Genomic DNA, 16,155 nt, shown 5'->3' with positions numbered 1-16,155 from the left:
TGGCCTCCTCGTGCGAGGTGAGGGCGTGGCAGGAAGAGTCGCCGTGGCCCGGGGGTGCCGGCCGGCCTCCGTGATTTCAGCCACAGCAGCACAGTTCCTGGAGAAGCTTTGCGATGGCCCCGGCCTGCCCAGGCGCCTTCCTGCGGTGCCTTGGGGGCGCGGAGGGAAGGAGCGGGGCTCTGGGGCGCGGCCGGGCGTGTGGTCAGGGTCCACAGCCCCCCCCCGCCCCGGGCTGCATGGCTCCTGGCTTGGTCAGCGGTCCTGACGGTTTGCTTCCCCCACCCCCCACCCCTGCAGCCTCGCCGCTCCTGCTGTTTGCCAACCGCCGGGACGTGCGGCTGGTGGATGCCGGCGGAGTCAAGCTGGAGTCCACCGTCGTGGTCAGCGGCCTGGAGGACGCGGCCGCCGTGGATTTCCAGTTCTCCAAGGGAGCCGTGTACTGGACGGACGTGAGCGAGGAGGCCATCAAGCAGATCTACCTGAACCAGACGGGGGCCGCCGTGCAGAACGTGGTCATTTCTGGCCTGGTGTCCCCCGACGGCCTGGCCTGCGACTGGGTCGGCAAGAAGCTGTACTGGACGGACTCGGAGACCAATCGCATCGAGGTGGCCAACCTCAACGGGACGTCCCGGAAGGTCCTCTTCTGGCAGGACCTCGACCAGCCGCGGGCCATCGCCTTGGACCCCGCTCACGGGTAAACCCAGCTGCCTTCCTCCCTGGCGGGGCTCCGGGGGTCCTGGTTTCCCTCTTGAATTTCCTTGAGCCCCGGCCACCTTCTCCGGAGGAAACCTGACCCTCCTGAGTTCGCCTCTCAGAGCTCGTCGAGAAGTATTTCCCCTTCGTATTCCATAGTTCGGTTTCCGTCCTAAACCCGCCACGTCTGAGGCTCTGGAAGCGCTCGGCCGTGGATTCGTGTCACTAGGTGTCTGTGTCGTGTGTGTAACGGCATCCGAGAAGACGTAGGCAACCCAGCAGGTACAATCTGTACCGTTGACACCTTTCCAGCAGCATCGGCTGGAGGTGGTGTAGAAGGTGAAGGTCCTTGTCTGGAAAGGGAGCTTGCCAGGGCTTTGTTTCTCCGGCCTCTTCTGGAAGCCGCCTGCTCTCCTCTGCTTCCTGGGCCGGCTGGGCCCACCGGGCCCTGAGAAGCCTCAGGGCTGGGAGTTCTGGGTGGGCTTGTGTGACTGGGGGTGAAGCTCGGAACATGCCTGGATTTGGAGGCTGTGCTGGAGAGAGTGGGGAGGTGGCTGAGTGTCGCTGGCCGGCCCGGCCAGGCTCGTTCTAGACTTTTCCAAGCGGGAGGTGTGTGCTCCGTCACCCCTCCACCCTGAGTCCCCGCCTCGCACGCGCCCTCACCTGGGCGGCAGGTGCCTGTCTGTCCCAGTGGCCGACCTACCGCCGTGTGCGTCCAGTTCTCTGTCGGTTCGTTGTCGTACGGGTGGCTCCCCGACACCTTGAACAGAAAGACAGTAGGTTCTGGTCCCAAAGCCACCGACTTGTTCTGGTCCCTGCCGTGCCCTCTCTGCCCTGAGGGTGACGCTGGCTGCACTGTGGCTGCCGTCGGGGTAGCTCGGGGGGCAGGCTGGGTGAAGGGGTGCTGCGGTGGCTGCGCGAACCTCCTCACAGCCGGGTGCTCGGTGTGTTGACTTGGGAGACTCCCCACACTGGCTCCCGGGTCAGCCGCACGCGCGCACTGGCGCGGGATGGGCTGGGGCTCACGGCCCCAATGTCTGACTCGCTGGGGTCAGGTCAGACAGGCCTGGAGCCTCCCCTCTTCCCCCGAGGAGTGCCCCAGTCCCAGCGTCCTGGGGGGCCCAGCCTGACAGTGGCTTCCCTTAGGCCCCTCTGCCCCTCCCCACCCCCTCTGCAAGCAGGCCGAGCTGCCCGGGGCCAGGCTGACCTTCCAGGACGTTCCCTGTTTCAGACCTCTTCCATACTGTGGTGTGGCTCCAGGACACCGCCTTTGAGGAGGTGACAGCTGGCATGGCCGAGTCTCCCTGGCTGAGAGGGGACTTTGTCAGTGATGGGAGAGGCTGAGGGGTGCCGCCTTGAGGCCCTCATGCACTGGGGGGAGAAGACCATAAGTAGATCATATGTCCGGGGGAATGTGTGCCACAGAAGAGAATAATGCAGGGCCCAAGGACAAAGAGAGTGAGGCGAGTGGCTTTTTGTATGTCAGGGGCCTGGGAATGTCTGTTGAGCAGAGGCCTGAAGCAGATGAGAGAGAGAGAGAGAGAGAGCCGTGTGGCCATCCAGGGCACGAATATTGCAGGTAGCGAGAGCCGCCAGTGCAAAGGCCCTGAGGTAGCAGGAGGCCTGGCCTGTTTGAGGGGATACAGTGGAGTGAGGGGGAGAGGGGAGGACATGGAGAGGGTAAGGGACAGGCCCTATTTAGAGTGGAGGAGTCGCTGGGACTGACTCCCGTGTAAAGGGGTCTCTTTGGCTGTTGGAGCGAGGGTGGACTTCGGGGTGGGGGCAGGGGGCTCATTAGCACCCATCATTGTGATCTGGAGGTAGAGGGTGGAGGCTTGATCAGGAAGCTGGGCTGTGGGTGAGCAGGGGCCAGATCTGGGATCTGTTTGGAAGGCAGACCATGCGGGGTTTGCTGGGACTTTGCATGTAGGTTAGAGAGGAAGACAAGGGGCAAGGGTGGTGTGCTGCCCTGTGCCTCCGTGTCCCCATCTGTGCAGGGTTGTGACCTGTTAGTGTTATGCAGTTAGTGGCTTCAATACATGTTGTTGTTGTGCTGAGGATGCCCCTCCCCCCACCCCAAATACGGTCTCCGTGTCGGTGCCTCCTCATGACCTTTCACCATCTTGGTGGGGAGGTACTTGTGGCTCATTTAGGAGGTGCCTGGCTGGGGGGTGCTTGGTGCGGAGGTGCTCTGTTGGGAGGTGCTTGTGGTCAGTTAGGAGGTGCTTGGTACCAAGTTGGGAGATGCTTAGTGCCTGGTTGGGAGGTACTTGGCACTTGGTAGAAAGGTGCTCCGTTGGGAGGTACTTGATTGGGAGGTGCTGGGTGCTTGGGTGGGGAGGTGCTTGGTACCTTGTTGGGAGCTGTTTGAGAAGTGCTGGATGCTCGGTAGGGAGGTGCTCAGTTGGGAGGTGCTTGGTGCCTGGTGAGGAGGCTCTTATGCTTGGTGGGGAGTTGCTCGGTTGGGAGGTGCTTAGTGGAAAGGTGGTCAGTTGGAGGTGCTTGGTGTCTGGTTGGGAGGTGCTCGGCACTTGGTGGAAAGGTGCTCAGTTATGAGGTGCTTGGTGCCTGGTTGGGAGATGCTCAGCACTTGGTGGAAAGGTACTCAGTTGGGAGGTGCTTGGTGGAAAGGTGCTTGGTTGGGAGGTGCTCGGCGCTTGGTGGAAAGGTGCTCGGTTGGGAGGTGCTTGGTGCCTGGTTGGGAGGTACTTGGCACTTGGTAGAAAGGTGCTTGGTTGGGAGGTACTTGATTGGGAGGTGCTGGGTGCTTGGTGGGGAGGTGTTTGGTTGGGAGGTGCTTGGTACCTTGTTGGGAGCTGTTTGAGAAGTGCTGGATGCTCGGTGGGGAGGTGCTCAGTTGGGAGGTGCTTGGTGCCTGGTGAGGAGGCTCTTATGCTTGGTGGGGAGGTGCTCAGTTGGGAGGTGCTTGGTGGAAAGGTGGTCAGTTGGAGGTGCTTGGTGTCTGGTTGGGAGGTGCTTGGCACTTGGTGGAAAGGTGCTCAGTTATGAGGTGCTTGGTGCCTGGTTGGGAGATGCTCGGCACTTGGTGGAGAGGTACTCAGTTGGGAGGTGCTTGGTGCTTGGTGGAAAGGTGCTTGGTTGGGAGGTGCTCGGCGCTTGGTGGAAAGGTGCCTGTTTGGGAGGTGCTTGGCGCTTGGTGGAAAGGTGCTCGGTTGGGAGGTGCTTGGTGCCTGTTGGGAGGTGCTTGGCGCTCGGTGGGGAGCAGTCTTCTCATGTTGACATCGGGCTGGCCTTGCCTGTAGCATCTCTGGGAGCCAGTCAGTGTCTGGCTCGGGCTTTTCCTGTGAAACGATGGAAGTCCTTTCCGATGTTGCCTCTGAATTCGCCCCCGCCCCCGGCCCTGGGGTGAAGTTGACCTTGGGGTTGACGCCCTGGGAAGGACTTCTGGGGCCCGGCCTTCTCCCCCACACTTTCCCCTGCGGCTACGGTTTGAGATGCCCGTTCTGTCCCCTTGGGCGCCGTGCCGCGCAGGACGGGAGGATCCGGGCCGGCAGCTCGATGCCCACAGTGAAGACACGGTGGGGCTGAGCCCTGGGGACCGAGCGGGGACGACGGGTCTCGTGCCCTGTCCTGGCCACAAGCACGAGCCGCTTTCCCCTCCCCTGCCCGTCGGAGCCTCTGCCGTTTCCTCGTGCCCTCCTGTGACGGGGTTCTTCCTCAGACCAGGGCTTCCCCACCCGGACCTCCTCACCAGGAAGGAGGTTCTCAGTCCGGCTCGGCGTGCACGTGGCTCTGACGCTGGGCTCGCACGGTTTCAGCAGCGCAGGTGGCAGAGTGCGGGCCTCCAGGCAGGGCAGGGGGCCGACCCCGGCGTCCCCGGGGCCAGGTGCCCACGGTTGCGGCAGAGCAGGCCCCGGGGAGGACCCTCCGGCTCTGAGCCCCTGGAGCGGGGGCTGCACCAGCCCAGGCCTGCTCGGCCCACGGGGCTGCAGTGGCTCCTGAGTCTCGACTGAAAGCCAGGCTGAAACCCAGCCCCTTCTTTAACGTGCAAAATGGTCCTTCCCTATAATAACACGCAGCCACGACCCACGGCCGCAGCCAGCGTCTGCGCAGAGACGGGGCGGCCGTGCTCTCCTTCGAAGTTCATTGCCTGTCCTCTCCCCCCCCTCCCCCACCGCCGTGGAATTTGGCCGTGGCAGCGTTCAAGGATTTTGCAAAAGCACATCCACGCCGGCTGCTCTCTGCTAACAGAGGGGCTCGCAGATTCCCCATTTAAGGAAACCAGCAGGGCCTCTGTGAGGAAACCCGGGGGAAGGAATGTGAATTATGCTCCTCCAGGAGGCCCTGAGTCTTCACATTTTCCGGCCTTTCTCGTCGGCCGCAGTGGGGCGTTCAGGAAGGGCATGAGTGCATTGCTCGCACTCTCCCGATGTCTTCTCGGCGGGTGGCGGGAAGGCCGGGCCCCCTCCGGGCTGCTGGGGGGGGGAAGAGCACGGGNGGGAGGCTTTGCCGAGCTGGCCGACGGCACCTGCAGGCCTTGGGCTGCCGGGAAAAGCTCACCACCGTCCCGGGCCTGCTGGCACAGGGGAGAGTCACGTGACGGCTGGGCCCTGGCCTCGCGGGTCGCTGTGCGGCGCTCCCAGGCCACTGGCGTGTGACGTGGGGCGGGCAGGCCTTTTGGAGCCTCGGTTTTGCCATCTGCCCAGTGGGAGTAGTAGTTCCTGCTCACCCTGCGTCAGCTGAGTCTCCAGCTGCAGAGGAGAGAGTGCAGGAGGGGCTTTAGGGAGAGGTGTTCTGGGTGCAGGGTGCTCCGTTCTCCTCTGTCCCCACCGGGGCTGGAGGGCAGCGGTGCTTGGTGACAACAGCATGTGTGGTGGCCCCTGTGAGCTCATTGTCGGTGACCCCGGCCCAACTCCTCCAGCAGACGCCAGTGGCACCGGCTCAGACATAACAGCCCTCTGGGAAGACCGCTCGCCTCACAGATCGGGGGCCCCCCAGGCACCCACACCTCCTGTGGCCACAGAGCTGCCCCTGGCTCACGGCGGCGGCTCGGGGGGCGCTGGAAGTGGACGGGATCCAGCCGGTGCGGGAGCGGAGCCAAGGGCAGCGGGGGACTCGCCTGGTTAAGGAGAAGCAGCCGGAAGGGAAGGGTCTGTGGGCCTGGGACGGGGCGCGACCTCTCCCCCGTCTGGGTCTGCGCTCCCCCCAGGCCCTCTCACAGATGGCACCAGGCGGGGGCACCCAGGAGCTCCCTGCCTCCCCCCGCTCGGCCCACCCGGCGGACGGGCTGCTGGTGTTTAAAGCAGTCGCTGAGACCGAGGGCTTGGGATTTGCTGATTGGCCGGGACGCACCTGCCCCCGTAGGGCAGCAGGGACACCCCACCACCCGGAGAGCCTCGCAGGCCTCCGGGAGGGAGCGCGGCTTCTCAAAGTGAAAGTGGACCTGCCACCCTTGCGTCCCGTGGCTCATCCACATCTGACCGGAACGTGGGGGTCACACGTCCTCCAGGCTGGTGTGGTTCCTGTCCACTGTCGCTATGAGCCATGCACGCGGGGTGGTCACCCTACCCGCAGACCTGGGCACATTCTCTGGGTCCTGGGGGGTGTTGAACCTGTCGCCCCAGACGCCTGGTGTCACTGCATGAGGAGTCTTTAACGGGGGTGGTCTCTCGCGGATGTGAGGTGCCTGCCGCTCACTGCAAACCAGGGGACGTGGCGAAGCGGCCCAGGGTACCGCCCACCCCGGGAAAGACCGCTGTTGGAGTTTCCATGCACACCCCCATGTGGGTTGTTTTTATAGACTTTATATTTTTTAAGCAATTTTAGGTTCACAGCAAAATTGAGGGGAAGGTGTAGAGATTGCCTACGTGCTCATGTATAGTCTGTGGTTTTGACAAAGATTTAAAACAAATTTTTTTAATGTTTATTTTTGAGAGAGGGAGAGAGAGAGAGAGAGAGAGCGCGAGCGAGCAGGGGAGGGTCAGAGAGGGAGACACAGAATCAGAAGCAGCTCCAGGCTCCCAGCTGTCAGCACAGAGCCCGACGTGGGACTCAAACCCAGGAACTATGAGATCATGACCTGAGCCGAAGTCGACGCTTAACCGACTGAGCCACCTGGGCGCCCTGGGTTTTGACAAAGATTTGATGCCATGCTTCCACCAGCATAGTGTCCCTAGGAATAGTTTCACTGTCCCACAAATCCTCCGTCTGGAGGCCCCTGAGTTTCTTGCCTTTTCCAGATGGTTGGAGCCCCACCGTGTAGGCTCTTCAGGTTGGCGGCTTTCACTTACTAGTGCGCATTTTCGTTCCCTCCATGACTTTTTATGGCTTCACAGGTAATTTTTTAAAACTGTTAAATAATAGTCTATCTTACATGTTTTAATTGGCTTAAGAAGCTCATTTACAGGTGCCCCTGGGTGGCTCAGTTGGTTGGGTGTCCGATTTCAGTTCAGGTCATGATCTTGCGGTTTGTGGGTTCAAGCCCAGCATCCGGCTCCCTGCTGTTGGTGCAGAGCTGGCTTTGGATCCTCCGTCCCCTTCTCTCTCGGCCCCTCCCCCGCCTGTGCTTTCTCAAAAATAAATAAAACGTTAAAAAAAAAAGTTCATTTACAGCATTTTTGTAGTGGCAAAAAATCAGAAGCAACTCAAACATCTGCTGTGGAGTCCTGTAAATAATTTACAGTACTCTGTCATCACCAGAATGAGGTGGGGCCAGGGGCGCCTGGGTGGCTCAGTCTGTTAAGCGTCCAGCTTCAGCTCAGGTCATGACCTCATGGTTGTCAGTTTGAGCCCCGCATCGGGCTCTGTGCTGACAGCTCAGAGCCTGGGGCCTGCTTCAGATTCTGTGTCTCCCTCTCTCTCTGTCCCTCCTCTGGTCATGCTCTGTCTGTCTCGCTCAGAATTAAAAAAAAGAGAAAAAGGAGGAATTCTGTTAAAGGAGAGGGTACCCAGAATATATTGCTGCCTGAGAATGAGTTGGGAACACAGTATATTTTGATTACCTGACTTGGTTTAAAAATTAACGTATTACTAACTTTTTAGAAAACAAGTTGGAAGGGGCGCCTGGGTCGCTCAGTCGATTAAGTATCTGACTTCGGCTCAGGTCATGATCTCACAATTTGTGGGTTTGAGCCCCGCATCGGGCTGTGTGCTGACAGCTCAGAGCCTGGAGCTGCTTCAGATTCTGTGCCTCCCTCTCTCAGCCCCTTCCTCTGTCTCTCTTTCTCTCTCTCTGTCTCAAAAATAAACGTTAAAAAAGAAGGAAAGAAAACAAGTTGGAAGCCATAATATCCCAGGCCTTAAGCACTGGTTATCTGTAACAGGTGCGATTTGAGGACAGATTTGGCCTGTGTTACACGTTGGCGGGCGCATCGGCAGGAAACAGACAAAAAAGCAGGTCTGTTGTAGCCGCCTCTGCTCGTGCCCGACTCTTCCGTAGGTACATGTACTGGACAGACTGGGGAGAGACCCCGCGAATCGAGCGGGCGGGGATGGACGGCAGCACGCGGAAGGTCATTGTGGACTCGGACATTTACTGGCCCAACGGGCTCACCATCGACCTGGAGGAGCAGAAGCTGTACTGGGCCGACGCCAAGCTCAGTTTCATCCACCGCGCCAACCTGGACGGCTCCTTCCGGTGAGTGCCCGCCCGCGGGGAGCCCCCGCCTCCCCTCTGCTCCCGGGCCAGTCCGGGCCAGCCGCTGCCCACTGGACCCTTCTTACCTCAGACCTGTGGTCTCATAGCTGAAACTCCGGGGCCCGAGGAGTTCAGAACTTTCCAGAACCTCACGCGGTAATGGAGCGCCCACCACTCCCGTGCAGGGTCTGGGCGGCCCCTACCGTCTACCATATGAATGTGTTCACGACACGACACAGAACGTTGCTTCTGGGTGGGGTCGAGAGGCTGTGACTCCGCCCACGTCCACACACAGGCTTTGCCACAGATCGAGTAGTAACCTTCCTGCGGTTGTCAGGGTTTGTTTGCATTTCAGGACTGTGGCGAAGGGAGCATGGACCTCACGCCTCGGGGTCCGACAGGGTGGTGAGCGCTTGGCCGTGCCCCTTCCCGCCCCGACTTGTGTCCACTGCGCTCGCTGGTCCCCCCAGAGGGCTTTATGCATAGCCGTTGCTCCGTAAAATGGGCTAACACTCCCAAACTGGGCCACCTAAATCAGCAAACAGGATTTTTTTGGGGTGGGGTGGGGGGCATCAGGAATTAGGAGTGGCTTAGCTGGGTGGTTCTGGCTCAGCGTGTGTCCTGAGGTTATAGTCAGCCTCCCGGCTGGGGCTACGATCATCCGAAGGCTCGACTGAGGCCAGAGGCTCACTCTGTTGGCTGTCGACGGGAGGCCTCCGTTCTTCCACTGACCATGACCAGCCGGTTTGAAACGCTCTACCCCGTTGTTTCTGCCAACACACACTGGCCTGGGGCCTGGCTTGGGACTTCGAAGGCGTGGCATCCTGGGGAGCCGTGGTTCTTGCGGAGCTGAGTGATGCTGGCCGCTGTGAAGCGGGAACTAGAGCTGGAAAGGTGGCCGGCTGGGGTGCCTGCCTGAGGGGTTGTGACGGCAGACAGTGTGGATGGGGAGGCACTTAAGACATGATGGTGGTGGTGGTGGTGGTGACGGGGTGACGTAGTGACGGTGGCTAACCCTTTCACAGCACCTGCTGTTCACCAAGATATTTATCAGTTCATTTCATGCTCACACCAACCCTATGAAGTGTTTGCTGGCAGTTGCACAGAGAGGCCTGTGAACTCACCCAGGGCCACACAGCTAGTCAGAGTCCAGAGAAACTGGGCACTGGGGTACCTGGGTGGCTCAGTCAGTTGAGAGGCTGACTTCAACTCAGGTCATGTCCGCTGTGCTGACGGCTCAGAGCCTAGAACCTGCTTTGGATTCCGTGTTTCCATGTCTCTCTGCCCCTCCTCTGCTCGTGCTTGCTTGCTCTCTCTCTCTCTCAAAAAAAAAAGTTTAAAAAAATTTAAAAAATAGGAGCGAGGCGCTATGAGTGTGGGGCTTACTTGGCCCTTCCCTTGCCGCCCGGGCTCTGCGGGTGGCTGACGCTCTCTGAACGTGTCGAGGGCTGATGCATTAGAAGGCAGGTGCAGGAGGCAGACGGACCTGCCTGGTCCCCTCGCAGCTGTGACTGTGGCCGCGTCATTCCACTGCTCGGAGCCTCAGGGCCCCGCATGTGAATTGGGGGTAGTAACCGTACTTTCTGGAGGTGTCCATGGGGTCCGATACTGCAGCTCGCATCAAGTTCATCGCTCGGCGCCTGGACACAGTAAGCGCTCAATAACGGCTCATGTGCTCCGGCACTTCCTGGATCCTGTAGGAGGTGCGGTGCTCGTGGCTAGAGCTGTGCCCGGAGGGGGCCGTCCTGAGAGGAGGGGTGAGGGTGTGTGGGTGAGCTGGGGATTCAGCTGAGGCAGGGCTTGGGGACAGGAATGGCCTGAGAGATGATGCCTCTGGCTTTTCTGATCAGAAAATGACAGGGGGACGCCTGGATGGCTCGGTTGGTTACACATCTGACTCTTGACTTGAGCTCAGGTCATGATCTCACGGTGATGAGATCGAGGCCCGCGTTGGCCTCCGCGTGGAGCCTGCCTGGGATTCTCTCTCTCTCTCCCCCTTCCTCGCGCTTCCTTGGTGGTTCCTCAGAGTGTGAAGGTTGAATGAGTGGATGACGCAGCAGTTCCGCTCCTAGGCGTCCGCCCAAGAGAACCGGGTACGGGAATAAACACGGCCCACGGACGTCCGCAGCGGCGGCGCCCACCGTAGCCCAGGGTGGAGGCATCCCTGTGTCCAGCAGCAGGGGAATAGATCTGTGACCCATCCGCACACGGACTGTGGTCTAGACATAAAAGCGCTGATGTGCTGGCACGCGTGCAACACGGGGCCACCGTGAAAACCTAACGCCAAAGGAAACATGGCGATACGCGAGCCATGACTTCACGTATACGAAATGTCCAGACTGCGCGGATCCCTGGAGACAGAAAGCAGACTGGTGGCCGCCAGGGGCCCCGTGGAGGGGGTGTGAGGAGGAGCAGCTGAGTGGGGTTTAGGGACATAGATGGGGGTCGTGGTTGCGTAACTTTGTGCATGTGGGCTGCGTAGCCCTGAGCTGTTCACCTAACAGAACGGTTATGTGAATGTCACCTCAATAAGTTAATTGAAAAACTGACCTCAATGGGCGGAGGGGAGGGGGGCGCCTGGGTGGCTCAGTCACCTGAGCATCTGTCTCTTGATTTCGGCTCAGGTCATCATCTTGCGGTTCGTGAGTTCAAGCCCCACGTCGGGGTCTATGCTGACAGCGCGGAGCCTGCTTGGGATTCTCTGTCTCCCTCTCTCTCTGCCCCTCCCCTGCGCGTGTGCGCGCGCTCTCTCGCGCTCTCTCTCTCTCTCCCTCTCTCTCTCTCTCAAAAATTAATAGACGTTAAAGTAGCGACATCAAGAAACAAAAAGGAGGCATCGTTGGGTCAGATTAGGGGAGAATATGGGCGTGTGGCTTTCAGTTGCTCAGTATAACCTCGTAAATGTTTCTGTCTCCGAGGTGTGGTGCCAGGGGCTGGGGTTGTGGTGGTGACCTAGCCCCTGCAGCCCCTGCCACCAGGGAGCCTATCGTGGGGGAAGGTCATAAACCAGATAATCATACACGCTGCCAGGTGTAAAGTTAGAAATCTGCTGCCAGTGTCCACGATCTCATTAAAAATAAGTTCTCGATTGCTGGGCTTTATAAATACATAGCAGAGAGGAGCTTCTTTTTTTCTTTTTTTACTGTGTCATTTTGGGGGTCAGAGAGCGAGGGAGACAGAGGATCCAAAGCAGGCTCTGCGTTGACAGCAGCGAGCCCAACACGGGGCTCAAACTCATGAACTGCAGGACCATGGCCTGAGCCAAAGTTGAATGCTTAACCGACTGAGCCACGCAGGTGCCCCATCATTTTGATATCAAATTCATTACTGTGATAATATAAATCATTGGCAATACAGGCACATTTGTTTCAGTTCGTACTAAGCCGTTTGAACATCAGGGCAGGGCAGGCCTGTTGTCACTAGCTCGTCATCATCAGCTGTGGCTTCCTCCTTGCCACTTCGTTTTTTCTTGCGGACCACTGCCACCAGCCACTTTTCTAGAAACAGTTGGGAGGGCGCAGGTCACTGTCAGGGATGGCGGGAGGCCGGGACGGTCCTGGGGACACCTGCCCCCTGTTGTCCTGCGTGACGTGACTGGGTCCACGGTGGCCGTGGGGTGTGCATGAGCACGGGGAGTCTGCTCACGGCCCCTGCCCGTACCCCCACACCCCTGCACCTGCAGGCAGAAGGTGGTGGAGGGCAGCCTGACGCACCCCTTCGCCCTGACGCTCTCCGGGGACACTCTGTACTGGACGGACTGGCAGACGCGCTCCATCCACGCCTGTAACAAGAAGACGGGGGAGAAGAGGAAGGAGATCCTTAGTGCTCTCTACTCGCCCATGGATATTCAAGTGCTCAGCCCAGAGCGGCAGCCTTACTGTGAGTGGGGGGCCGGGTGTGGGAGGGGTGGCCGGCATCTTCCCTCTGCAGGAAGGCTGGGGGCGCCTGCCTCAGAGCAGCGGAGGAGAAGGGGAGGTGCTGGTGGAGGGGAGGGAGGTGTGTGCAGGGTGCAGGACCAGGCCGGGCACAACTAAGCGAGCCCCCTGCGGAGCGGGTGTGGGGGCTGCTTCAGGTTGGGGCCCCCTCAGCCCCCCGTCCTCTCGGAGGTGGCAGAGGGCCCCCGAGCAGGGTTGCTTCGTTTTCAGGGTCCGACAGAAGTTACATAGTTATCGATCAGTCTGCTGTGAGTTGAGGCTCCCAGCCTGAGGTCCCCGTAGGGTGGTGGCAGTGGTCCTCGATGGCGGAAAGCTTGGAACCCATGGGCTCAGGGCTCCTGTGACAGGCAGCTAGCAAGGTGACAGCCCTGGGCTCACGTCCTCCCTTGGGGACCAGGGTGCTCTAGAAGATTCCGGCTTTGAACTTCACCGTGGGGTCGAGGGGTGGCAGGTGTCAGCACCAGAGGGAAGGTGGGGCTCTCCGGGGCTGTCTTCTGGTGAGAGCATCAGGGTCCTTACTGCATCCACATTTGGGGCAGCCCCCTGTGCATGAGGCAGCGCTAGAGGGAGGAGAGGCACCCCCCACGTCTGCCCCAGTTGTCTGCGGTGGGGGGCGCGGTTAATACTCCGCATTTCACAGAACTGCGCCCCAGCCTGCCCTGGGCAGAGCGAAATGCTGGAAAATGCTGGAAGTATTTGTTCAGCTGCATTTCGGTCGTGGATGGGCTTGGGACCGTGAGAAGGGCTGTTCTCAGCCCCAGGCGTGGCCACCAAGCATTTGTGCAGGTCCCATGGGGGCCAAGCACATCACAGAGATGCAACAGGCCTCTGCCCCGGGGTCCCCGATCCATCCTGCGTGGGCAGGTCCCGAGATCCTGGCCGGGGGTGGCCTTCCCAGAGGAGGCATCATCGAGGGGCCCCGAGGAACACGAGGGTTTCTTACTGCGGAAGGTTGGGAAGAGGAGCAGAGCAGGGGGGTGCCCCCGAGGAGTGGCACATGTGGATGAGAGTGGGGTTGAGGGCTCTGTTCCAGAACCTTCCCTCACCTCACCCTGCCTTCCCCAGTCCACACGCGGTGTGCGGAGGACAATGGTGGCTGCTCCCACCTGTGCCTGCTGTCCCCGAGGGAGCCTTTCTACACGTGCGCCTGCCCCACAGGCGTCCAGCTTCAGGACAACGGCAAAACGTGCAAGGCAGGTGAGACGGGGGGAGCTGGCGGGGCAGGGGGGGCGGGGGCGGCAGCCACCCCACCAGCACCAGCCCCTTCCTGCCGCGAAGGTTTCACGTGCTCTGGGCTCTACATCCAGGGGCCCCCGGGTGGCCCAGCAGCTGGGACAGACGGTCAGACCTGGGCTCTGCTGCCCGATGGCACCTTGCGGGGCTCGGGGCTCGGGTCCGATCTGTCTGGCGCCCTGGCAGCGGGCCACCACCAAGCCGTGATTGCAGCCAAGATGCTCGCTGTGCAACTTGCCAGGCAAACACTGTGGGTGCTGTCGAAATGACAGTTGTGTGGGAGAACGCTGTGAACCAGGAGGCGCCCCGCCCCCGACGGCTCCTTCCCGGCCCTCCCGGTGGGCGCTGCACGTCTGGGGCTGCTGGCCTCCCCACTGGCTTCGTCTCCTGCTTTTCTGCGCTTTCCCACGAGCATTTTCCACGTTGGTAGGGAATTTCTGATGCGTTTTATCCTTACACCCCATTTCCATGGGGTCTTCGTGCCCTAATAACCACCCTCCCCCTGGAAACTCAGGTTGCAGACACTTGCGCGGTAGAAAAAGTTTGGGGGTGCACGAAGTTCAGTTGACTTCCCTTCGTCCCCCCACAAGTGTTTATTGGTGCTGCTCCCCCTTAATTTGCAGCACTTGCTGCTTCAAGGTCTCCCGCAGTGATCGTGTCACGCTCCTTCCTCTGGAGGGCCGTCTGAGCCTCCTCATTTCTGGGCGTCAGGTTCAGAGTGTGCTGTGCTGGGAATGACGTGTGTCCAGGATGCAGACTGTCCCTGGGCGTCCAGGGCCCAGCGCAGCCGGGTGGCACCGGAGTGGCCGGAGAGAGGCCGGCGAGAGACGTCAGGAAGCAGGCCAGCCCCGGGGCCAGTCGCACTTGGGGGGAAGGAAAGGGAGGCAGGGGGCTTCCCCAGGGACCTGCGGCCGGAGCCGAGGGAGTGTTACCAGGACTTGGGCACGGGTTTAAAACAGTTCATCCTGGCAGATCTGAAAAACGGGGAATGTACTAAGTTCCATGTATCCACAAGGAATGACTGCACGCCTGCCGTGTGCTGGGTGCAGAGAATAAAGCAGTAAATGAGACCCCACCCCCCAGCCTCCTGGTGTTAGAGGGAGTGTCCCCGTAGGTAGCAGTGGGGTCGGCGGAGATCAAGGAGGCACATGATTGAAGAAAGCTAGTTCAGGTTTGGACCAGGGTGATGCAGGACACCGAGGAAAGATTGAGCTAGAGAATGACGTACTGAGGGCTGGGGCTGGGGCTGGGCCGGGGGTCCAGATGGAAGGTCGGAGAAGGTCCTTCAGGCTGAGACTTGAGGATGAACAAGAAGGAGGGGCACGGAACAGTGATAAGGAACAGCATGTGCGGCAGTCCTGAGGCAGGAGCTAGGTGGCGTTGGGACTGACTGCAGGAGTTTGATCTCTGCCGTCGCCCGGGGCCCCGAGTTCAAAAGAGCCCCGTGCTTGGTTTAATGCTCCATTGTTGCCGACGTGACATGCTTGATAATTGGGGGGCAAGGGGCCCCCGTGTTTGGTTAGCAGCGGCCCTGCACATCGTGTAGCCAGTCCCGCTTCGTGCGTAAAGAAGCTGAAGGGGCACCTGGGGACAGCCTTGGATGTTGGTGTCTGTCTCTCTCTGCTACTTTTCCGTGTGTGTCTGCATTTCACCCGTGGCACCACGGCATCGGCGACCACAGGAGGAGTGTGTGCTTCTCAGGCGTGAGTTGTCCAGTGAGCCATCTTCCCCTGTTGGGCGTTTCCGTTTTGCGTTTTTGCTGTTTCCACGAGAGAGCCAGCCTGGGGCGTGGCCCCGGGGTCTGGGGATCTGACGCTGCTGCCGTTGATGGGTGACACCCACCTGAGCGCCGGACTGGGTGGGGAGGTGACCTCTGTTCTGCCCACATCTCTGGCCGGCCTGAAGCGGCTTGCGTGTGGACATTTGCGGGGGAGCCGGGAAGCAGGGGTGGACCCAACCCCCCAAAAGGCGCATCACGCCATAGTGTACACCCAGGTGGGGAGTGTATATGGGCTGCTTTCGTTAAGGGGCCCCGTGAGGCAGGAGAGCCACGCATCAGAGTTCCGGGAGTGGAGTCTGGGGTCACAGAATCCCAGAGTCCTGGCCCGGTGCAGGTGCGCGGCTGGAGAAGCCTGGAGGCTACGCTGGGGCACAGATGGCTTTGGGTCATCGGGGGTGGACGGTGTCTGGGGACTTGTCACTCTGCCTGTCTTCCTCATCTGTGAGATGGGCGGGGGGGGGGTCACACGCCACCCCCTAGCCAGGGAAGCTGGAGGCACACAGTGTTGTATTAATAGGTATCAGAGGTGCTGTGCTGGGCACCTGCTACATTGTAAGCAGCCACGTCCTTCGTGATGCTGGGCCAGGGGGGAGGCCTCGGTTTGCCTCCATCGTCCAAGGGCCCTCCCACCCCCAGGGAAGGGCTGGTTTCTTTTCCAGGCGGGAGAACAGGGACTTTCTGGTTCTCAGCCTTCCAGTAGCTGAGCTCTGGGGACCACTGCCTGGAGCCAAGCCCTTGGAGGGCCTTTGTGTTCTTTCTGCAAACATCTGCAGGAGGCGGGGTGCACAGGGCAGAGGATGGGAGGTGCCCTGGGGTGAGAGGGCTTCCTGGAGGAGGCTGCACAAGGGTGTGGGGTTCTGGAAGCTCTGGTGGGGAGCTGACACGAACTCGTGTGGGATGGACCTGGAGGAGCAGCC

General features: G+C 60.3%; 1 protein-coding gene across 1 annotated transcript in view; it reads left to right on the top strand.

The window, feature by feature from the left end:
* Positions 1-291: 291 nt before the first annotated feature.
* Positions 292-16,155, top strand: part of LRP5 (LDL receptor related protein 5) — a 72,214-nt gene continuing 56,350 nt past the window's right edge. Inside the window, 4 exon segments of the mRNA XM_077766541.1 lie at positions 292-694; positions 8,093-8,290; positions 11,973-12,169; positions 13,291-13,422. Coding sequence (XP_077622667.1) covers positions 8,097-8,290; positions 11,973-12,169; positions 13,291-13,422 — 523 coding nt within the window. The 5' untranslated portion in view covers positions 292-694; positions 8,093-8,096.

The sequence above is a fragment of the Crocuta crocuta genome, unplaced genomic scaffold (genome assembly GCF_008692635.1).
Source record: "Crocuta crocuta isolate KB4526 unplaced genomic scaffold, BGI_CrCroc_1.0 scaffold636, whole genome shotgun sequence".
Lineage (NCBI taxonomy): Eukaryota > Metazoa > Chordata > Mammalia > Carnivora > Hyaenidae > Crocuta > Crocuta crocuta.
The sequence above is the reverse complement of the archived record's forward strand: the minus strand, read 5'-3'. Positions and strand labels throughout refer to the sequence as shown.